This window comes from Danio rerio, chromosome 17 (assembly GCF_052040795.2).
Source record: "Danio rerio strain M-AB ecotype USA chromosome 17, GRCz13ab, whole genome shotgun sequence".
NCBI lineage: Eukaryota > Metazoa > Chordata > Actinopteri > Cypriniformes > Danionidae > Danio > Danio rerio.
In genome coordinates, this window is record NC_141037.1 from 57,235,001 (window position 1) to 57,260,552 (window position 25,552).

The 25,552-nt window shown below is 39.4% G+C and overlaps 1 protein-coding gene across 3 annotated transcripts in view; it reads left to right on the plus strand.

Annotated features, from left to right (window-relative positions):
• Positions 1-25,338, plus strand: part of eipr1 (EARP complex and GARP complex interacting protein 1) — a 55,618-nt gene extending 30,280 nt beyond the window's left edge. The window contains 4 exon segments of one of the 3 annotated variants that reach the window (NM_001430912.2): positions 10,540-10,707; positions 15,013-15,180; positions 16,813-16,992; positions 24,756-25,338. In NM_001430912.2, coding sequence (NP_001417841.2) covers positions 10,540-10,707; positions 15,013-15,180; positions 16,813-16,987 — 511 coding nt within the window. In that variant the 3' untranslated portion in view covers positions 16,988-16,992; positions 24,756-25,338. 3 annotated transcript variants of the gene reach the window in all.
• Positions 25,339-25,552: the final 214 nt, after the last annotated feature.

The following is a 25,552-nucleotide window of genomic DNA, read 5'->3' on the forward strand; positions in this document are numbered from 1 at the left end:
TTCTTTTGTTGTTAATTCCGGAGGACAAACTTGCAAATAACACCGCTTTTCCTCCGGTCTACCTCCGAAAGCAGCACCTCCAATTCACATTCTGTTCAAAGTTTCTCCTCTTGCTTGATTTTGTCGTTGCTTTTTCGTTGGGTTTTTCCATTAGCATAGTCATTAGCATATTCATACGGGGGAGGAGGCAGGGAGGGGTTTTGCGCTCGTGCATGTTGCGCTCAGTTTCACGTTCATTCAGATGTACAAAAGAATATGCGTGAGATTCGGCGTACGCAGTGTTTCAAACATCTTGAATTTTTTTCTGCGTACGCACATTTACAGCTTTGTGCGTACGCAATGTTTTAGTAAGATTTCCACGCAAGTCTTCGTACATGAGGCCCCAGGACTCCAATGATTTGTCTTAATCTAAATAAGACAGTAATAGGATGAAGGTGTTTACATGAGCTGCTGTATGAATGTTCCTTTCATGTTATAGCACAGAGATCGATTAACATCATTACATTAGCATTCAATGCTAGTTTCCTAGCATGTGTGTGAGAGAAATAGAGCAAGCAAAGAAGATTCTGGAAGGCGTGTATGTGTGGTTGTGTGTGCACGTACAAGTACGTGTGAGAGAATTAAAGCAAGCAGAGAAGCTTCTGCAAAAGTGTGTGTTTCTAGTTTAGACATGTGTGCATGTGTGTGTTTGCACGTGTGTTTGTGTGTGTGTGTGTGTGTGTGTGTGTGTGTGTGAGAGAAAAAAAATAGAGTGAGCAGAGAAGCTTCTGGAAGGTGCGTATGTGTGCATGCAGACATCCCAAGTCTCCCGAAAGTTCCGGGGTTTCCTGCAAATGCACAGAGAGTCCCGGATGCCCGCAAGCGGATAATAATCTCCCGGAAATAAAGTCTCCTGCGCGGTCCTCAAATACTTCGCACACCCCTCTCCACCGTTTCCCTCCCCGCTCTTGATATGTTGGGGACCCCACCCCCCCCTTTTTTTTTTACATACCCGCTAGTTGTCCGAGCCGTTTGCTTGCTGAAATCATTTTTCATTTGCATTTTACAAATTAGCTTAATTGACAGTGATTTAGTACTTAAATATATACACTCACCGGCCACTTTATTATGCTGCTTGTTAATGCACATTTCTAATCAGCCAATCACATGGCAGCAACTCAATGCATTTAGGCATATAGACATGGTGAAGACGATCTGCTGGATTTCGAATGGGGTGAGCATCAGAATGGGGAAGAAAGAGGATTTAGGTGACTTTGATTGTGGCATGGTTGTTGGTGCCAGACGGGCTGGGCTGAGTATTTCAGAAACTGCTGATCTACTGGGATTTTCAAGCACAACCATTACTAGGGTTTACAGAGAATGGTCTGAAAAAGAGGAAATATCCAGTGAGCGGCAGTTCTGTGGGCGCAAATGCCGTGTTGATGCCTGAGGAGAATGGCCAGACTGGTTCCAGCTGATAGAAAGGCAACAGTAACTCAAATAAGCACTCGCTACAACCGAGCTCTGCAGAAGAGCATCTCTGAACACACAACACGGCCAACCTTGAGGCGGATGGGCTACAGCAGCAGAAGAGCACACCGGGTGCCGCTCCTGTCAGCTAAGAACAGGAAACTGAGGCTACAATTCACACAGGCTCACCAAAACTGGACAATAGAAGATTGGAGAAACGTTGCCTGCTCTGATGAGTCTCCATTTCTGCTGCCACATTCGGATGGTCGGGTCAGGATTTGGTGTCAACAATTGAGCATTATGTCAACGCCACAGCCTACCTGAGTATTGCTGCTGACCATGTCCATCCCTTCATAAGCACAGTCTCTCCATCTTCTGATGGCTACTTCCAGCAGGATAACGCACCACAATCATCTCAGACTGGTTTCTTGAACATGACAATGAGTTCACTGTACTCAAATGGCCTCCACAGTCCCCAGATCTCAATCCAATAGAGCAGCTTTGGGATGTGGTGGAACGGGAGATTGGCATCATGGATGTGCAGCCGACAAATCTGCAGCAACTGCGTGATGCTATCATGTCTATATGGAGCAAAATCTCTGAGGAATATTTCCAGTGCCTTGTTGAATCTACGCCATGGAGGATTGAGGCAGTTCTGAGGGCAAAAATGGGGTCCAACCCGGTACTGGTAAGGTGTACCTAATAAAGTGGCCGGTGAGTGTATTTATAAGCAAAAAAAAAATTGTTTTGCTTAAGACCCCCAAATGTACAGGGCCAACCCTGCCTGTGTACATGTTTGTACACGTGTGTGTGTATATGTGTGCACGTGCATGTAAGTGGGTTTGAAAGAGAGAAAAGGAGGGAGCAAAGTGTGTGTGTGTGTGAGAGAGAGAGAGAGAGAGAGAGAGAGAAATAGAGTGAGCAGAGAAGCTTCTGGAAGGTGTGTGTTTGCATGTGTGTGCGCATCTGTGCATGCATTTGTTCGCGTGTGTGGATGTTCACATGTGTGTATGTGTCTATGCGTGTGCGTGTGCGTGTGTGTGTGTGTGTGTATGTGTTTGTGTGTGAGAGAGAGAAAGCTTCAGGATAGTGTGTGTGTGTGTGTGTGTGTGTGTGTGTGTGTGTGTGTGTGTGTGTGTGTGTGTGTGTGTGTGTGTGTGTGTGTGTTTTGAGAGAAATGAATGTTCACACGAGCTCTGCTGGAGGAATAATAATCACAGCGTTATTGATCTCTGGATAACCGTCAGAGCTGATGAGGTGAGATACGGCAGAGAGGAGAAATCAAGACAGATGATGATGATCGGATGAAACCCACACACACACACACACACACGCAAACACATGCACAGAGAAATGCAGAGATGGAAATAAAGAAAGATTCAGTTCAATTCACCTTTATTTCCATAGCGCTTTTACTATTCAGATTGTGTCAAAGCAGATTCACATAGAAGATTACAGTGAATTAAAATGGTGTAGTCCAGGTTTCAGAGTTTAAGTTTAGTTCAGTTCAGTGTGGTTTAATAATCAATGCTGACAGTCTAAACACTGAAGAGCAAATCCATCGATGCGCAGCTCTGCAGGTCCCGAACCATGCAAGCCAGTGGCGACAGCGGAGGACCAAACTTCACCAATTGGTGAAAGTAAAGGAAAAAAAGCCTCAAGAGAAACCAGGCTCAGTTGGGCACAACCATTTCTCCTATGGCCAAACGTCTTGTGCAGAGCTGCAATCTAGGCGCTGAAGCCTGGAGAGCGCTGGACTGTAAAAGCCAATGTCTCCCTTTGCATTGAACTTTGAGCGTCTTGCATTCAGAGATGTTGTTTATGTTCACACAGCTACATCACACACCAACTACAATTTAACATGTGATATTGCAGTGGACCAGCCCTTAAAAAAAATATTTATTCCTTTGATTCAAAGCTGAAGATCATTCCTCTTCAGTCTTCATCATAGCTGAAATAAAACAAATAAGACTTTCTCCAGAAGAAAAAATATTATAGGTGATGCTGTGAAAAATCCCTGATTCTCCTGAAACTCATTTGGGAAATATTTGAAGAAGAAAAGGTGGGCTAGTAATTTTGACTTCAGCTGTAAGAGCTGCTGGAATCCACATGCTTTTAGCCTGTTTTCAGCTGGACGGATGCAAACATCAGGCCTTCATTCAACCTGTCTGGCTTCAGCATGATGTTGCCATGGAAACAGAGGGTTGATTTCTGGTGAACGTTGGGTTAAAAAGGCCAAAAAGCTCAGGCCGATCCACTCGGACACGTCCATTTATCAGCTGCAGTGCGGAACGGCACCTCGTAATGACTTCTGCAGCCGGGAAGGAGACTTTGGGAAGAGGACACAGATTGTCCTGCGCTGTGTCCGCGGGCTTACGGATCAACACAAGCTAATCTCTGTCCGATTTTTACGTGTCGTGAGCTCACCCAGGCTTTCCTGATCCCAACCCAATTCCACATTTACAAGCATGAAGGACTCGGCTAACCTCATTTCTTGCTCCATTTCCTTGGCTGGGTCGAACATATTCCTGCTCTTTAACCACACTGTAGAAACAGGATCGCATTTTGGTAGAATATACAACTGAAATGTAATCTATGCCACCTCAAACTATATTTGGGAGCATCAAACTATATTTGGGAGCATTTGTGTGAGTGCATAAAAGTGTTGCTTTGCTATCTGCGTTTAATGCTAAATGTTTCCCGCATATGCACCAAATATAATCCTGAGATTAACCAATCGCCAAATACAACCTTCAGATAACCAATCGCCAAATATAATCCTCATATTAACCAATCACCAAATATAACTCTCAGGTTAACCAATCGCCAAATATGATCGTCAGATTAACCAATCGTCAAATATAACCCTCAGATTAACCAATCACAAAATATAACTCTCAGATGAAGCAATCACCAAATATAACCCTCAGATTAACCAATCGCCAAATATAACCCTCAGATTAACCAATCACAAAATATAACCCTCAGATGAAGCAATCACCAAATGTAACCCTCAGATTAACCAATCACAAAATATAACTCTCAGATCAACCAATCGCCAAATATAACCCTCAGATTAACCAATCACCAAATATAACCCTCAGATCAACCAATCGCCAAATATAACCCTCAGATTAACCAATCACCAAATATAACCCTCAGATTAACCAATCGCCAAAAACAACCCTCAGATTAACCAATCGCCAAATATAACCCTCAGATTAACGAATCGCCAAATATAACCTTCAGATTAACCAATCGCCAAATATAACCTTCAGATTAACCAATCGCCAAATATAACCTTCAGATTAACCAATCGCCAAATATAACCCTCAGATTAACGAATCGCCAAATATAACCCTTAGATTAACGAATCGCCAAATATAACCCTCAGATTAACCAATCGCCAAATATAACTCTCAGGTTAACCAATCGCCAAATATAACCCTCAAATTAACCAATGACCAAATATAATTCTCAGATTAACCAATCGCCAAATATAACCCTCAGATTAACCAATCACCAAATGTAACCCTCAGATTAACCAATCGCCAAATACAACCCTCAGATTAACCAATGACCAAATATAATTCTCAGATTAACCAATCGCCAAATATAACCCTCAGATTAACCAATCACCAAATGTAACCCTCAGATTAACCAATCGCCAAATACAACCCTCAGATTAACCAATCGTCAAATACAACCCTCAGATTAACCAATCGTCAAATACAACCCTCAGATTAACCAATCGCCAAATACAACCCTCAGATTAACCAATCGTCAAATACAACCTTCAGATAACCAATCGCCAAATATAACCCTCAGATTAACCAATCGCCAAATATAACCCTCAGATTAACCAATCGCCAAATATAACCTTCAGATTAACCAATCGCCAAATATAACCCTCAGATTAACCAATCGCCAAATATAACCCTCAGATTAACCAATCGCCAAATATAACCCTCAGAATAACCAATCGCCAAATATAACCCTCAGATTAACCAATCGCCAAATATAACCCTCAGAATAACCAATCGCCAAATACAACCCTCAGATTAACCAATCGCCAAATACAACCCTCAGATTAACCAATCGCCAAATACAACCTTCAGATAACCAATCGCCAAATATAACCCTCAGATTAACCAATCACCAAATACAACCCTCAGATTAACCAATCGCCAAATATAACTCTCAGATTAACCAATCGCCAAATATAACCCTCAGATTAACCAATCGCCAAATATAACCCTCAGATTAACCAATCGCCAAATATAACCTTCAGATTAACCAATCGCCAAATATAACCCTCAGATTAACCAATCGCCAAATATAACCCTCAGATTAACCAATCGCCAAATATAACCCTCAGAATAACCAATCGCCAAATATAACCCTCAGATTAACCAATCGCCAAATATAACCCTCAGAATAACCAATCGCCAAATACAACCCTCAGATTAACCAATCGCCAAATACAACCCTCAGATTAACCAATCGCCAAATACAACCTTCAGATAACCAATCGCCAAATATAACCCTCAGATTAACCAATCACCAAATATAACTCTCAGGTTAACCAATCGCCAAATATGATCGTCAGATTAACCAATCGTCAAATACAACCCTCAGATTAACCAATCGCCAAATATAACCCTCAGATTAACCAATCACAAAATATAACTCTCAGATGAAGCAATCACCAAATATAACCCTCAGATCAACCAATCGCCAAATACAACCCTCAGATTAACCAATCACCAAATATAACCCTCAGATTAACCAATCGCCAAAAACAACCCTCAGATTAACCAATTGCCAAATATAACCCTCAGATTAACGAATCGCCAAATATAACCCTCAGATCAACCAATCACCAAATATAACCCTCAGATTAACCAATCGCCAAAAACAACCCTCAGATTAACCAATCGCCAAATATAACCCTCAGATTAACGAATCGCCAAATATAACCTTCAGATTAACCAATCGCCAAATATAACCCTCAGATTAACGAATCGCCAAATATAACCCTCAGATTAACCAATCGCCAAATATAACTCTCAGATTAACGAATCGCCAAATATAACCCTCAGATTAACCAATCGCCAAATATAACTCTCAGGTTAACCAATCGCCAAATATAACCCTCAGATTAACCAATCGCCAAATATAACCCTCAGATTAACGAATCGCCAAATATAACCCTCAGATTAACCAATCGCCAAATATAACTCTCAGGTTAACCAATCGCCAAATATAACCCTCAGATTAACGAATCGCCAAATATAACCCTCAGATTAACCAATCGCCAAATATAACCCTCAGATTAACCAATCGCCAAATATAACCCTCAGATTAACCAATCGCCAAATATAACTCTCAGGTTAACCAATCGCCAAATATAACCTTCAGATTAACCAATCGCCAAATATAACCCTCAGATTAACCAATCGCCAAATATAACCCTCAGATTAACCAATCGCCAAATATAACCCTCAGATTAACCAATCGCCAAATATAACCCTCAGATGAAGCAATCGCCAAATATAACCCTCAGATGAAGCAATCGGCAAGTATAACCCTCAGCTTAATCGATTTACCAAAAATTGACAAAGTGAATGGTCTGATTAACCAATTTACTAAAATAATCTTAATTAATCATTAATTAATTTCCAAAATACTTTCCAGACTTATACATTGTCAAAATAATGGTCGGATTTATCGATTAAAAAGTAAAATGATAAAATGTAGATGCCATAATAATAATTTGCCAACATTTTCAACTGATGAACAGATCGATTTCGTCCCCCCAAAAAATAAAAATTCCAAAAATAGCTGCCACAATAATATATTGTCATAATAACGACACGTTAACCAATATATCGATTAGATTAATTATTTTCTGAAGTAGTTGCTAGTTGTAGCTCTAGATGAAATATGAATGTCCTCTGCTATTGAATTAATATTTCTGTTTCATAAAAAAGACTCTTTGTATTAACATGGCTCTCCACAAACTACGTAGAGCTCGACTTGAATGGACACTTAATTGATGCTCTATACACTCCTCCACATCAAATATTTCACTTCCTGTTTTAATGAGATTTTTAATTAGCATGTTAATTGTCTAATGAGTGTGTGGCAAGATAGCTGCTAATGGGAGTGGAAAAACGCAGACGTGATGGTGCAGTAATACATCTGGACTGTGTTGAGTCCATACAGATGAGCCACTTGCTAGTCATTATTCTTCTCTTATTCATTTGTACAAAATGTTAAGATGAAGGATACATCAATAAACATTAGTCAACATTCACTTTTAAAAATCAATAATATGATGAAAATACATATAATTCTGTTTTAGAAATGCCATGTGGAGTCTGGTTTGAGGTTAGCATCTTGAGCTAAAGCACAAAATAGTGGAAAAATGTCAACACTGTTGTCAACTGTGTAACGGGTTTAGAAAGTTTAACAATGAATTAATCAACAATTGATAACGAATAGTCTGTCACGTTTCAGCATTTTGCATTATTTTACATTAATAATGGATTCAGTTTACATTAATGCTTCTGGACTGTGTTGAGTCCATACAGATGAGCCACTCACACGTGCAGACACACTAGTTATTATTCCTCCCTCATTAAAACGAACAAACTCAATTAGTAGATTGGTCATTTGTGAATGGTTACTGGTTTGAGGTTAGCATCATGAGCTAAAGTACAAAGTGGTGAAAAAAATGCCAACACTGTCAAATCTGTAAGTCAACTTTGTCACCATCCAATTGTTACTGTCAACTCTGTTGTCTGTACTGTCGGCTCTGTTACTGTCAGGACTGTTAACTTCAACTTTGTCACTGTCAACTTTGGGAAATCAACTCTGTTACTGTCAACTCTGTTGCTGTCAACATTGTCACCGTCAACTCAGTTACCTTCAACTTTGCCACTATCAATTAATTAATTAAAAGCCTAGCAGCTGCATTTTTAACCAGCTGCAGGCGTGCTGTTGATGCCTGTGAAACTCCAGAATACAATGAGTTACAGTAGTCCAGCCTTGACATAATAAAAACATTAATGATAGTTTCCAGCTCTTTAAAAGAAAGAAAAGGCTTCAATTTGGCAATGTTCCTTAATTGATAGAAACCACTTTTGACGACTGAGTTTATTTGCTTGTCGAACTTTAACTCAGTGTCAAAAGTAACTCCAAGATTTTTTACGTGACTGTGGACCTTAGGCTTGATCAAACCTAATTTATTAATTGTAGATTTACAGACACTCGGAGGACCAAACACTACTACTTCAGTTTTTGATTCATTCAAGTGTAAGAAATTACCAGCCAGCCATTCCTTAATCTCGTTAAAACAAGTGAAAAACGACTGTAAAACAGAATTTTCTCTCATTTTTATGGGCAAGTAAAGCTGAGTATCATCAGCATAGAGGTGGTAGCTTACATTATGCTTCTTACAAATTGCCGCCAAGGGAAGCATGTAGATAGAGAAAAGAGCTGGGCCCAAAATTAAACCTTGGGGGACACCACACTCCAAACGTGCAGATGAGGAAGAAAAATTTCCCAATTCAATAGAAAAGGTCCTCCCTGAAAGATAAGAACTAAACCAATTTAAAACATTTTCTTTAATCCCAGCCCACAATCTAAAACGCTCAATCAAGATATTGTGATGTATTGTGTTAAATGCCGCAGTCAGGTCTAGTAAAATTAGAAGTGCGCATTTTCCAGAATCAACCGTCAGAAAAATATCATTAGACACTTTTAGGAGAGCTGTCTCAGTGCAATGCGTGTCCTAAAACCAGATTGAAATTTGTCAAGAATGTAATTTCCAATTTAGTGACTAGAAAGCTGTTGAAAGACAACTCTCTCTAAGATTTCTCTCTCTCTCTAAGACGTAACTCTGTAACGTCAACTCTGTAACGTCAACTCTGTAACGTCAACTCTGTAACGTCAACTCTGTAACGTCAACTCTGTAACGTCAACTCTGTAACGCCAACTCTGTAACGCCAACTCTGTAACGCCAACTCTGTAACGTCAACTCTGTAACGCCAACTCTGTAACGCCAACTCTGTAACGCCAACTCTGTAACGCCAACTCTGTAACGCCAACTCTGTAACGTCAACTCTGTAACGTCAACTCTGTAACGCCAACTCTGTAACGCCAACTCTGTAACGCCAACTCTGTAACGCCAACTCTGTAACGCCAACTCTGTAACGTCAACTCTGTAACGTCAACTCTGTAACGCCAACTCTGTAACGCCAACTCTGTAACGCCAACTCTGTAACGCCAACTCTGTAACGCCAACTCTGTAACGCCAACTCTGTAACGCCAACTCTGTAACGCCAATTCTGTAACGTCAACTCTGTAACGTCAACTCTGTAACGCCAACTCTGTAACGCCAACTCTGTAACGCCAACTCTGTAACGTCAACTCTGTAACGTCAACTCTGTAACGTCAACTCTGTAACGCCAACTCTGTAACGCCAACTCTGTAACGCCAACTCTGTCACTTCAACTCTGTGATGTCAACTCTGTTACTGCAAACTCTGTTATGTCAGCCCTGTTACTGTTATTGACAACTGTTACAATCAACTTTATCACCGTCAGCTCTGTTATTGACAACTGTTGCCATCAACTTTGTTATGTCAACTTGATTACACCAACTGTGCTACTGTGATATTTCACTGAAATTCTCATTCACTTTTAAAAACATTATTATAAAAATGCATGCCATGTGGTGTTTGGTTTAAGGTTAGCATCTTGAGCTACAGCACTAAATGGTGGAAAATGTCAAACTCTGTTAAAAACAGCAACAGAAACACACACACACACAAACACACACACACACACACACACACGTATGTATATTCAGTTTACATGAATCCGCCTGGACTGTCTCTCTCTCTTTCACACACACACACACACACTAGTCGTCACCTTGCAGAACGACGCAAGCAGCCTGTGCTTTATGGCTTGTCACACATTTATATGGTGCGTGATGGAGGTTTGACCTTCAGACCCAGACGCTCTGCTTGTGATTGATGAGAAGGGCTCTGTCCTCATGTGATGTTTCTGCTGTTCACAGTCAGATCTACTGCATTGAAAATGCTCACGGGCAGCTCGTGCGGGACCTCGACTTCAACCCCAACAAGCAGTATTACCTGGCCAGCTGTGGAGACGACTGTAAAGTCAAGTTCTGGGACGTGCGTCACATCAGCGAGCCGGTCAAGTGTCTGGAGGAGCACTCGCACTGGTTAGACGCACTTAATACAGTTTGTTTGTGAAGCAACTACAGTTTTGTAAAACACCCCTCACTGCTTCGTTCTTTTCCCAAACGATGCATTGTACTATGTTACTGTGTGTGTGTGTGTGTGTGTGTGTGTGTGTGTGTGTGTGTGTGTGTGTGTGTGTGTGTGTGTGTGTATGAATGTATGTTGTGTGTGTGTGTGTGTGCGTGCATAAATGTATGTTGTGTGTGTTTGTGTGTGTGTGTGTGTATGTGTGTATGAATGTATGTTGTGTGTGTGTGTGTATGTGTGCGCGTGCATGAATGATTATGTGTGTGTATGTGTGTGAATGAATGTGTGTGTGTGTGTGTATGTGCGTGAATGTGTGTGTGTTTGTGTGTATGTGTGTGTGTGTGCGTGTGTGCATGTGTGCATGAATGAATGTGTGTGTGTGTGTGTGTGTGTGTGTGTGCGTGTGCGTGAATGAATACGTGTGTGTATGTGTATGTGTATGAATGTGTGTGTGTGTGCGTGTGCATGTGTGCATGACTGATTATGTGTGTGTATGTGTGTGAATGAATGTGTATGTGCGTGATTGAATTGGTGTGTGTGTGTATGTGCGTGAATGTGTGTGAATGTGTGTATGTGTGTGTGTGTGCGTGTGCGTGTGTGCATGTGTGCATGAATGAATATGTGTGTGTGTGTGTGTGTGTGTGTGTGTGTGTGTGCGTGAATGAATACGTGTGTGTACATGTATGTGTATAAATGTGTGTGTGTGTGCGTGTGCATGTGTGCATGAATGATTATGTGTGTGTGTATGTGTGTGAATGAATGTGTATGTGCGTGATTGAATTGGTGTGTGTGTGTATGTGCGTGAATGTGTGTGAATGAATGTGTGTATGCGCGTAAATGAATTGGTGTGTGTGTGTGTGTGTGTGTGTGTGTGTGTGTGTGTGGGAATCTGCTTGTAGGTGTCTGTCAGCTGATATAATTGCTTCAGAATCGCACAGATCTCTTTCTGCACACACACACACACACACACACACACACACACACACACACACACACAGCAGCTCCAGCATGATAGTCGTCAGCTCCAGCATGCTCTCGCTCTGAGATAGCGGCGGCGGATCAATCAGAGACGTTATGATCCTATTTAGATAGGACAGAGGCACAGCAACAGCCCCGTCCCAGACGCCGTCCTCATTCCTCGTGTTCGCCGCTGAGCCTCGGGCTGGGAGGTATTAGGGAATATTTTGGGATGAAGGCAGATTAATGCTGGAGAAGTCTTGACGGAGCCAGATTTTCCTGCTGACGGCTGACTTTCGGCTTATGACGCTATCAAGGGTTGTTTTGGTGATGAATTGCTGGAGCTTATAAGACCCTATTCTGAACGTCATTATCATTACATTGAGCTAAACTGCATAAACGGGCTACGTGCAGGTGTAATAACAGAAAATACAGGGTGTGTGTTGCTTTATTGTATTTAATATTTAGAGGAAACTCTTGCTTAAAACACTACAGTGCAGAAAGATTCTCAAGTGCAGTTGGCCACATCATCCATTAAGTCTCATTCAGAAACATTAGTCAGTGCATTAGTCAACAGTGAGATGTAGTGTACTCTTCTCCTCTGCTCTCTTCTTTTTTGTCTGTTCTCCCCTTCTCATTTCTCTTTTTGTCTTTTCTTATCTTGTCTGTTATCTCAACCCTTCTCTCATCTCATCTCATCATCACTCTTCTCTTCTATTTTGTTCTTCTCCTCTCTTCTTTTCCCATCTTGTCTTTACTCTTTTCTTCTCATCTTTCTTTTCTCATCTCCACTTTTCTTTTTTTTTCTCTTCTCATCTCATCTCTTCTTATCTCTTCTCATCTCTTCTCATCTCTTCTCATCTCATCTCTTCTCATCTCATCTCTTCTCATCTCATCTCATCTCATCTCATCTCATCTCTTCTCTTCTCATCTCATCTCATCTCTTCTCTTCTCATCTCATCTCTTCTCTTCTCATCTCTTCTCATCTCTTCTCATCTCTTCTCATCTCTTCTCATCTCATCTCTTCTCATCTCTTCTCATCTCATCTCTTCTCATCTCATCTCTTCTCATCTCATCTCTTCTCATCTCTTCTCATCTCATCTCTTCTCATCTCATCTCTTCTCATCTCTTCTCATCTCTTCTCATCTCATCTCTTCTCATCTCATCTCTTCTCATCTCTTCTCGTCTCTTCTCATCTCTTCTCATCTCTTCTCATCTCATCTCATCTCTTCTCATCTCTTCTCATCTCATCTCATCTCTTCTCATCTCTTCTCATCTCATCTCTTCTCATCTCATCTCTTCTCATCTCTTCTCTTCTCATCTCTTCTCATCTCTTTTCATCTCTTCTCATCTCATCTCATCTCATCTCTTCTCATCTCATCTCTTCTCATCTCTTCTCGTCTCTTCTCATCTCTTCTCATCTCTTCTCATCTCATCTCTTCTCATCTCTTCTCATCTCATCTCATCTCTTCTCATCTCATCTCTTCTCATCTCATCTCTTCTCATCTCACCTCTTTTATCTCATCTCTTCTCATCTCTTCTCATCTCTTCTCATCTCTTCTCATCTCATCTCTTCTCATCTCTTCTCATCTCTTCTCATCTCTTCTCTTCTCATCTCTTCTCATCTCTTCTCTTCTCATCTCTTCTCATCTCTTCTCTTCTCATCTCTTCTCATCTCTTCTCATCTCTTCTCTTCTCATCTCTTCTCATCTCTTCTCTTCTCATCTCTTCTCATCTCATCTCTTCTCATCTCTTCTCTTCTCATCTCTTCTCATCTCTTCTCATCTCTTCTCTTCTCTTCTCTTCTCATCTCATCTCTTCTCATTTCATCTCTTCTCTTCTTGTCTTTTTCATTCCCCTTTTCTCTTTTCTTCTCATCTTTTCTAATCTATCTTGTCTCGTCTTTCTTCTTTTTTCTTGTCGTCTTTTCTTTTTTCTCATCTTGTATTTTTTCTTCTCTTCTTGTCTCCTCTCGTCTTTTCTTGTATTTTCTATTTCCCTTCTCTCTTTTCTTCTCATCTTTTCTCTTGTCTTTTCTTGTTTCTTCTCTCTTGTCTTGTCATCATCACTCTCCTCTTATATTTTTTCTTCTTTTCTCATCTTGTCTTTACTATTTTCTTCTAATCTTTTCTCTACTTATCATCACTCTTTCGAATTATCTCTTCTTTTCTCTTCTCTTCTTGTCTCCTCGTCTTTTCTTGCTTTTTTATTCTCCCTTCTCTTTTCTTCTCATCTTTTCTCATCTTATCTTTTCTTTTCTCTTCTCTTGTCTCCTCTCGTCTCTTCTCTTCTTGTCTTTCCATTCTCCTTTTCTCTTCTCTTCTCTTCTTTTCTCAAGTTGTCTTGTCTTTTCTCTTCATCTCTTTTTTGTCTTTTCTAATCTCGTCTCCTCTTGTCTCTTCTCATCTATTTCTTTTGTCTTTTCTCTTTTCTCGTCATCACTCTTATATATTTTATTCTTCTTTTTTTCTCGTCTCTTCTCGTCTTTTTCCTTGTTGTCTTGTTTTCTTCTCTTCTCATTTCTTCTTGTCTTCTCTCGTCTTTTAAATTCTCCTCTTCTCTTCTTTTCATATCATCTTTTTTTCTCATCTTGTCTTTTCTCATCATCACTTTTCTTTTTTTCTTTTTCTCATCTCGTGTTATCATCTTTTCACTTCTCATCTCTTCCCTTCTCTTCTCTTCTCATCTCTTCTTGTCTTGTCTCATCTCATCTCTTTTCTTCTTGTGTATTCACATCTTTTCTCTTCCTATCTCCACTGTCCTCTACTCGTCTTTACTTTTTATCTCTTCTTGCTGATTTTCTTCTCATCTCTTCTTGTCTTTTCCATTCTCCTTCTCTTCTCTTCTCTTCTCTTCTCTTCTCTTCTCTTCTCTTCTCTTCTCGTCTCATCTTTGTCTCTTCTTGTTTTTCTCTTCTCTTCATCACTCTTCTCTTCTATTTTGTTCTCTTTTGTTTTCTTATCTCGTTTTTACTCTTTTCTTCTCACCTTTTCTTATATCTTCTTGTCTTTTCTCATCTCTTTTTGTCTTTTCTCATCTCTTCTCCTCTTGTCTCTTCTCGTCTTTTTTCTTCTTGTCTATTCTTTCATTATTTCTTCTTGTCGGTTCTCCTTATCCTTTCTCATCTCTTCTCATCTCATCATCACTCTTCTCATCTATTTTTCTTCTCTTCTTCTTTCCTCTCATTTTTACTCTTTTCTTCTCATCTTGTCTCTTCTTGTCTTTTCTCATCTCCAATCTTCTCTTCTCGTCTTTTCTCTTGTCTCTTGTCTTTTCTCTTCTCATCTCTTCTGTTGTTTCAGGGTGTGGAGTGTGAGGTACAATCACTCTCATGACCAGCTCCTGCTCACGGCCAGCAGTGACAGCAGGGTGATCCTGTCCAACATGGTGTCCATCTCCTCAGAGCCGTTTGGCCACCTGGTGGACGACGATGACCTCAGTGACCCTGAGGAGAACCAGCAGGAGGACAAGTACATAATAACTGTTCTGTTCATCACAGTTCTAAATGCAGATTCAATTATATGAGATAGCTTTAGATAAGTTCAATTGCACTAAATTTAGTTTCTGATATTTGTTCCGTACACAACCCGGGCTCATTGTGGAAACGTAGTCCCGCGGACGTTTCTGGAGACCGCGGAATACGTCCCGGCGGGTACGTACGGCTGCAGTTTATGTTTTTACGAATCCGCGAGAGGCCACTGTTGTGCGCTTTTTCGCATCTCAGACAACCTCTCGCCAGTGCGGGTCGCGCCCGCGCTGTTCTGGCGTGAACCCACCAGAGGCCGCTGTCCGACTGGCCGGATGATTGACTGCGCGACCGGCCAATCGCCTGACCCGCCCTCCTCCTTCCCTGAACCCAACCAATCTTACCGATCAACCCGCCTTGCTTCCCTAAACCCGAGCAACAGTTTACAAAAGCCGTCCAAAAAAAGAAAAGCCCTGATTTTTTTTTCTACCGCGTTTTCGGATTTCACCGCATTCTCACCCTGTTATGAAACTCGTTCACTTAATTTTTGGGATTCTGTTTTTGTCTTACCTGATTGCTGGAACCGCTCTTCCCCGGACTCAAAACCGATCGCCGTGGTCGACTCCTCTCTGCATCTCGAGCCTGCCGACGTACACGGTGCGCTGAGTGGACAAACGGGTTGCAGCGGGGAAGCCCTCCACAAGGAGGTAATCGGTCGGCCGGTCGGCCGGCAAGCAGGATAGGGAACAGCGTCACACCGCCCCGCAGCGTTCGCTTGAAAAAAATAAACGCGGCCGTACGTACATGCCAGGACGTATTCGCGGGACTACGTTTTTGAGAGTGAGCCTGGGTTGTCCGTACACTTCCCTTCAACAAGTTTAACTGTAATTTAGCTCAATGCCATTCATTTCATTGCATTTTTAGCTGTGTAATTTGATTTAAATATTCCAAAACCATTTTTCTTTTCAATTTAATATGATACAGTTTTTGTGTGTCTGATGCAGTCATGGTACAGCAGCAAATTCCTTGATTATTACCTCAGAATGAGAGTATAGTTCCTAGATCAGTGGTGCCCAGACTCCTGGAGGGCAGGTGTCCTGCATAGTTCAGTTCCAACCCCAATTAGACACACCTTGATCAGCTATTCAAGCTCTTTCTAGGTATACTAGAAACTTCCAGGCAGCTATGTTAAAAGAAGTTGTAGCTAAACTATGCAGGACACCAGTCCTTAAGGGCCGGGTTTGGGCAACCCTCTCCTAGACTTATCGACCTTGAAAATAACAACTTCTCATTATCTGTCAGTCTCACAACATGATGTAACTACAGAAGAGTTGAGCTTTAAATAGGAAAACTTTCAAAAGTCTTTCGAATTTGTTTGAGTGAGATGCTAATGGTCTAACCCGATTCAGTGATCTATGCTAAGCTAAGCTAAAAGTGTCTCCACCAGAACCAAAGATTGTTTAAATTAATGTAAAAAATGGCTAAACACAACTGTTTACTCCAGGGGAACTAAAGAATTGGAGTGTTTCCTTAACTTGCAGTACATTTGAGCTCTCTAGGTCACCTTATAACATTAATCAGACATATTGATTGTAATAGACTTTGAACTGACTGCTGATGTGTGTGTTGTGTAAAGGGGGAAGGAGCCATTGCAAGATAGCATCATCTCCACATATGAGGAGCACGAGGACAGTGTGTATGCTGTGGAGTGGTCCGCTGCAGACCCCTGGCTCTTCGCCTCGCTCAGCTACGACGGGCGGCTGGTGATCAACAGAGTCCCACGAGCACTTAAATACCGCATTTTACTGTAGAGCAGGTGAGCGGATCAATGAACCGAAACAACACAGATGCTGTCAATCAGGGGCGGTTCTAGACTTTTATTTGCTTGGCTATAGTCCTGTTTGTCTTTTCAGATAAAATAAATTCTGAGCAATTACTCAGTGAGGTAACTGATCATTTCGTCACACAAATACACTACTGATAGAAGTCTTGTTGCTGAACGATTCATATGGGAGTCGCTGGGATAATTGGGTAAAAATAAATGCATACAAGACCATGAAAGAGTTTTTTTTTGCGTGCATATCAGTATGTTGTTGGAGACCCATATAACCGAAATATGACCCTTTTTCATGTATAATACGGGCTCTTTAAGGTCAGTTTCTTTAGACTGCCCTATGAATGATGATCTAATTAAAGGGTCACAAAACACCAAAGCACATGTGTTGAGCTGTTGACAGTCGTATATGTGTTTCACACTGCTATAAACACTATTAGGACACCTATATTTCACTAAAAAGTGTAAATTGGTTGTTTTTGCGTTATTTCAAGCAAATTCGTACTTCAGGTTTGAAACTAATTTTTGAAGCTGCGTCACGGTCATGACATAATAGCGTGTATTCCAGCGTGCAGACTGGACGTCTGTGCCAGAGTGAGTCTTATTACGTCTTACAGTGTGCTGCATTAATGCATGAGTAAAGTTTGGTTCAACCCAATCAGCGCGCTCTATTGTGCAACTTCATTAATATTCATTACTGTCACAGTGTTTAGACGACAGAGACGCCACATTGTGTTGGCAAAACAAGAGTGAAGTGTTGCTTTTATAGTTTGCTGCAGTTCAGTTTTGTTTTCATTTTCTCTCTGTGAGAGCTTATCTGGATCACGTGTGGATTAACAGTGTACGCGACGCTCGACAACAATAACTTACGTGTCTAAGGAGGATTATTGTTTACCTGAGAGCTGTTCTCATCTGCAAACGCTGAGATCCGGATTCGCTTGTCGTCTCCTCTTAATAAAGACGCGGCTCTAGTTGCTGGTGATTGTCCTGTCTCTACAGATTTGGTAAGTGAGCGACCAGTGCTCTTTGTTTATTCAGTTTGTTCGTATCGAACTAAGTTAACTATTGCACCGAGTGTAAACATGTTAGCACCACAACCAAACTTTGACCTCGTGTAGGATTTTCGCCGCATTTTGTGACCGGAATAACACATGCGGCCTTCTGACGCTACCTGCCGTGTGCATCTAAGATTCCGGGAAATGCAGAGTTTTTTTTTCTCTCATTCGCCGTGCGGTATCAAACATTGCATGAAAAATACACGCTTAGAGCAGCTCCTCGAATCAAATATCTCGTTTGTCGCGAGGGACATGAATGAATTCCCTGAATGAAAGAGCCAAACTGCAGTTAAAGTCCAACATTTAATAATCTGGCAAATAATTAGACTACAGATGTCCATGTAAACAGTCACATTGTCCCCTGTGTGTGTGTGTGTGTGTGTGTGTGTGTGTGTGTGTGTGTGTGTGTGTGTGTGTGTGTGTGTGTGTGTGTGTGTGTGTGTGTGTGTGTGTGTGTGTGTGTGTGTGTTTTGACTCTGAAATTCAGAGCGCCCAAATAGACACTCCCACACCAAGCCTCTTTTGCTCCTCCGACACTCCCCCCTAAACAGAGCTGGACACGCCCACTTTTCTGACTTTTTCCAAAGTAGAGGTGTGAAAACACCCTGCTGAAACGAGGGGGTTTCATGACCCTTTAAAGAATATCACAACGGCGAACGCAGCAAGTATAAAAGCCTTGTCAGTTTCACGAGGTGCACTCGCAGTCAGTGGAGGTCTACGATGCGGCCCCAGGCGAAGGTATAAGTCCTGCTTTAGCATAGGACGCTAGTCTTGTTTTTGAATCTGCCATTATGCTGACACACAGGCATTTGTAGCTCCGCCCTCTTCTGAAAAGAGCTCAATCTCATTTGAATTTAAAGCGACAGTCACCAAATTGCCACAATTGGGATTAAAGTCTAAAAGGGTCAGTATTAGAGAGTTAGAAAACATTATTTGTGTGGTATTTTGAGCTGAAACTTCACACACACACACTTTAGGGACTTTATTTAGCCCCTAAATAAAGTCTAAAGCCCCTAAGGAGGGGGTTTAGACTAAAGCCTAAATCTAAAACTCCCCTAAGGAGGAAATCCTAGAACCGTCCCTGCTGTCATACATGAAATAACAAGATGCTTATTTTCTTTTGGCAGAATGGCATCACATTGCCGGATGTGGATGAGCGAAACGTGACTGTGTGTGTAAACTCCATGATGGCAGATGCCTGCAGCAGCTGTGCTGTTACTCTTTACCGTGTGTGTGTCATCGTTTCCACACACTTGATGATTTATTGGGCTGGTTAGCCGTTCATCAACACCTGCATTAGCTAATGTGAACGCAGCTATCGGTGTTCCTGTGTTTTGTTTTTCTGTTTTGCGTGTACTGCGGGAAATCGGAACCCTGAAGATTAATTATGATTACGTGTCTTATCGCCTATGCTGTAACAAAAGCAATGCTCTGCGGAGCTGTCAGAGAGAGCCTAATTACCCCTGTATGTTTCCCATAAAACCGCTTTAATTAAAGAGCTGGATTTGATGTCCTTCTCTCCTGCGTCTGTAATTGTGGCGTGAGTGTTGGTTAAAGCACCTCCAGTGACAGTCGCTTTTAATTGCAGCTTGACTCTCTCCACATCGCTGGATGTTTGCGGGCCGATCCGTCAATAGCAGCGCCATCAGGACGAGTCTCTGAATGCATAATGTCAGCGCTCGCCGGCTCAAGTGCTGCTTCAGATTCCTTTCATACTCAAGCTCTGTTGTCAGTGATGCAGGAGGTTTGCACTTCTCGGGGCTTTTCACAAGCCCTGGTTCATCTGTGGACGTGAACGATGTGAGAGCTCATGGACAGATTTGACCACTTGAAATGCAGCATACGTCAGAAAACATCGTCAAACATCCCATTGCCATATCGATGCTGATACGATACATATTGTGCAGCCCTATTTTAAAATATTGTTGGAGTATCAAGCCAATTCCATGCGTGTTCAAAGGTCAGGAGAGGGTTTTCTTTAATGTCAAAAATATTAGTAATTTATTAGATACAGATGAATAACTCGAGGACAGAGCTCTGGGTTACAGGGTCCCCGCGGGGTCTTAAAAAGTATTGATAAGTCTTAAATTAAAAAATCTAAATTTATGGCTTTAAAAATACAAAAATTAAACCCGTTATCAGCACAAATGTGTTCAATTAATACTTTTAAGTTACTGAATTTAATGCTGTCACTGTGCTGCTGTCATGTCCACTTGCTGTTTTTGTTGAGGAAGCAGCAGCGAAGATGACTGGAGGAGAACCGGCTTGATCTGGCCAATGGCATCACAGACTCTGAGGTGCGGTCAGACACATGACAGCATGAAGTAAATAGATTTAACGTTACTTCTAAAAGGCTTACAGTAGGATTATATATTAAAAACATTTACAAAGACGAAAACGAAGGACGATTCTGCTATATTATTAGTTAGTTTCAGTTAGTTTTGTATCAATACTGGAAAAAAAACAGCTTAAACCAGCCCAGGCTGGTTTTGGCTGGTTGACCAGCCTGGCTTTAGAGGGGTTTTCAGCCATTTCCAGCCTGGTCTTAGCTGGTCAGGCTGGGAGATGACCAGCTATGTTCAGTTTAAATCAGACTGGTCAGTCTGGTTTTAGTTGCATTTAGCTGGTCATTTTCCAGTCTGACCAGCTCAGACCAGGCTGGAAATGAAAAAAAAAAAAAAACTCTAAAAGCAGGCTGGTCAACCAGCCAACCCGCCTAGGCTGTTTTCTTCAGCAGGGACACAATACAGTTTCAGTTAGTTCTAGTTTTTTTTTAAACCCTTGTTTTTATTTTTATTTCAGTTAATGAAAATGATTTTCAATTTTAGTTTTTGTTCATTTTCGTTAACTATAATAACCCGGACCTGGATGAGTTGTATTTTTTACACTGGATTTTGTATCTCTACATGTCTAAGCATATATATATATATATATATATATATATATATATATATATATATATATATATATATATATATATATATATATATATATATATATATATACAGAGAGAGAGAGATATTGTTAAAGTCAAAATTATTCACCCTCCTGTGATTTTTTTTTTCTTTTCTTGTTCTAATATTCCCCAAATAATGTTTAACAGAGCGAGGAAATTTTCACAGTATTTCCTATAATGTGGTTTCGTCTGTAGAGATTCTTATTTGTTTATTTCGGCTAGAATAAAAGCAGTTTGTAGATTTTTAAAAAACATTTTAAGGTCAATATTAGTTGCCCCCTTAAGCTATATTTTTATCTTTTATATTTTTTAAAGTGTTACCAGTGTGTTTTTAGACAGAAAAGCCATAGACGTAGCCTTATTTATGACCATAGGAATTACGCCTAGAATGAAAGCTCAGTTTTGACCATATTTGGAAGGGTCATAAATATTAACGGATCAAATAATAAACCAAAATGCTAAAGTTAATGAAAATGAGTTTCAATTTTAGTTTTTGTTCATTTTCGTTAACTATAATAACCCTGACCTGGATGAGTTGTATTTTTTACACTGGATTTTGTATCTCTACATGTCTAAGCATGTAAACGACCTTAATATCAAAATGACATCAATTAGTCATCTAACATTGACGTCAAAAAACATTACATAGCTGTTGTAAAAGAGGTAACAGTGAAAATCTGTCTGATTATTGGGGGGGGGAAGCCGATCATCTTTTCTATACAGAAAAAATTACATCTAAATGACGACCGGACATGTGCTTTGAGATCGTTCTATGTGTGTAATATCCGGCCACGAGGACACTTTTTTACCTTTTGTCAGTTTATTCGCTAATTCACCATTCAATTTTAGTTGGATGAAAATGTAAGATGTTAAAAATAAATCACTGCTTCCATCTGCCTTTCCACGATGAATGGAAAAATGAACTTCGACTTTTAAAGGCTGCAGAACAAGTGTGCAGTGAAATGAAGCATACTGTGGCAGATTCAGCAGCGATGCATAGATCTGTCAGACCCAGCAGAACAGCGACTGTCACTCATCTGCGTATTACAGGTGACTGATATGATTATTGCAATGCTATCTCTGCTCTATATTTTATATATATATATATATATATATATATATATATATATATATATATATATATATATATATATATATATATATATATATTGTTAAAGCGTTAAAGTCAAAATTATTCACCCTCCTGTGATTTTTTTTTTCTTTTCTTGTTCTAATATTCCCCAAATAATGTTTAACAGAGCCAGGAAATTTTCACAGTATTTCCTATAATGTGTTTTCGTCTGTAGAGATTCTTATTTTTTTATTTCGGCTAGAATAAAAGCAGTTTGTAGATTTTTAAAAAACATTTTAAGGTCAATATTAGTAGCCCCCTTAAGCTATATTTTTATCTTTTATATTTTTTAAAGTGTTACCAGTGTGTTTTTAGACAGAAAAGCCATAGACGTAGCCTTATTTATGACCATAGGAATTACGCCTAGAATGAAAGCTCAGTTTTGACCATATTTGGAAGGGTCATAAATATTAACGGATCAAATAATAAACCAAAATGCTAAAGTTAATGAAAATGATTTTCAATTTTAGTTTTTGTTCATTTTCGTTAACTATAATAACCCTGACCTGGATGAGTTGTATTTTTTACACTGGATTTTGTATCTCTACATGTCTAAGCATGTAAACGACCTTAATATCAAAATGACATCAATTAGTCATCTAACATTGGTGTCAAAAAACATTACATAGCTGTTGTAAAAGAGGTAACAGGGAAAAACTGATTATTGGGGGGGAAAGCCGTTCATCTTTTCTATACAGAAAAAATGACATCTAAATGACGACCGGACATGTGCTTTGAGATCGTTCTATGTGTGTATACTGTACTGAATTATTCAGAACATTTTAATATCCAGCCACGAGGACACTTTTTTACCTTTTGTCAGTTTATTCGCTAATTCACCATTCAATTTTAGTCGGATGAAAATGTAAGATGTTAAAAATAAGTCACTGCTTCCATCTGCCTTTCCACGATGAATGGAAAAATTAACTTCGACTTTTAAAGGCTGCAGAACAAGTGTGCAGTGAAATGAAGCATACTGTGGCAGATTCAGCAGCGATGCATAGATCTGTCAGACCCAGCAGAACAGCGACTGTCACTCATCTGCGTATTACAGGTGACTGATATGATTATTGCAGTGCTATCTCTGCTCTATATTATATATATATATATATATATATATATATATATATATATATATATATATATATATATATATATATATATATATATATATATAATTTTTTTATATATATATATATATATATATCGTTAAAGCGTTAAAGTCAAAATTATTCCCCCTCCTGTGATTTTTTTTTTTCTTTTCTTGTTCTAATATTCCCCAAATAATGTTTAACAGAGCGAGGAAATTTTCACAGTATTTCCTATAATGTGTTTTCGTCTGGAGACATTCTTATTTGTTTATTTCGGCTAGAATAAAAGCAGTTTGTAGATTTTTAAAAAACATTTTAAGGTCAATATTAGTAGCCCCCTTAAGCTATATTTTTATCTTTTATATTTTTTAAAGTGTTAACAGTGTGTTTTTAGACAGAAAAGCCATAGATGTAGCCTTATTTATGACCACAGGAATTACGCCTAGAATGAAAGCTCAGTTTTGACCATATTTGGAAGGGTCATAAATATTAACGGATCAAATAATAAACCAAAATGCTCCACAATTTTAACATATTCATGTATTGTACGTTTATAAGGCAATCTTCGCATGTGATGGCTTTTAATTCACATTCAAAATAATCTTTGTTTCTACTACTTTTTTTTTCCGATTGAATACGGAACAAACCATCGTTATATAATGACTTGCTTAATTAACTTGCTTAAGTTAGACCTTTAAATTGCACTTAAAGCTGAATATTTGTATCTTGTCGTCATGGCAAAGATTAAAAGAAATCAGTTATTAGTTATTAAAACTATTATGTTTAGAAATGTGTTGAAAAAAACATCTTTCCGTTAAATTGAAGTTGGGGGAAAATATACAGGGGGGCTAACAATTCTGACTTCAACTGTATATATATATATATAAATATAAATATAAATATATAAATAAAAATAATAAATATATATATTAATAATAAATAAATATATAATAATAAAAATAATAAATATAAAAAAATAATAAATATAATATAATATATAATATTTATTTTTATAATAAATATAATAAATATATATATTTATACATATATACATATATATATATATATATATATATATATATATATATATATATATATATATATATATATATACATATATTTATATATATATATATATATATATATATATATATATACATATATTTATATATATATATACATATATATATATATATATATATATACATACATATATATATACATATATATATATATATATATATATATATATATATATATATATATATACATATATATATATATATATATATATATATATATATATATATATATATATATATATATATATATATATATATATATGTCGTATTTAAATACTGGTAAATCTATTGAATACATTCAACATTAAAACCGCAGGGTCACTGTTTTGGAGCTCCCAGAGGGGCGCGCCAGAATTGGATTCAGCTGCTTGCAAATGAATTAAATGACATTAGATTTCATTTAATAATTTATTTCTGTCTCTCGCGCAGGCCCTTGGGGAGCCCAGGTGATGATTACCTTCACAAGAGCTCTGATTAGCATTCAGGAATAAACCCCGGCAAAATGAAAGGAAACAGAGGAGCGCAGCCGGACCGGTGGAGAATCAGTAATCGCAGGCTATTGGATGGCCTTGGGAATCGGTCTGAACTCTGCGCTCCTCTATTGGTGAAGTCTCACGGGGAAATGCTCTTTCATTTGAATCTTGCTGTGTGGAGGATTATTTTTCGGCTTTTACAGATTATTTGCATTTTGAAGGCACAATGTGTCTGAGGTCATCCATAAAACGCCCCAGAAGTGATGTTTGTTTGAAAAATTGTGTAAGACAAGGAATGTCACATGACTTCTAAGAGGGTGTCATCATTTATTGAGGAAAAAAGAAAGGCAAGATAACCTACAGTGTAAGAAATGTCCGTTATGCCGAGTTCAGACTGCATGATTTTAGCCTCGATTTTGACTTGTAGACACGTTTTGAGAAATCGCCGACAAATGCCTGAAATCTGAAGCGCACTATCCCGCTACCTCCGGCAAATCAACTCCGTATCCCCGGGAAATTACTTTTCCCAACTTGGGATATGTCTGCCGTAGCGGTTTTAAGAGTTCACACTTAGCTGATGATTTACAAAGCTTATTTGGCATGCTGTCCCGGGAGAGAGCCCCGAGCTCAAGGGCTCCTCGAGCCCGGGGCTTCCTCCCGTTGGCAGAGCAAGAAGGGAGCCCGAACTCGGTGGATCTCAGAACTCCCCTGCCGCTGTAGCTAAGGGAACGTAAGGAATTAGACAAGCTTGAT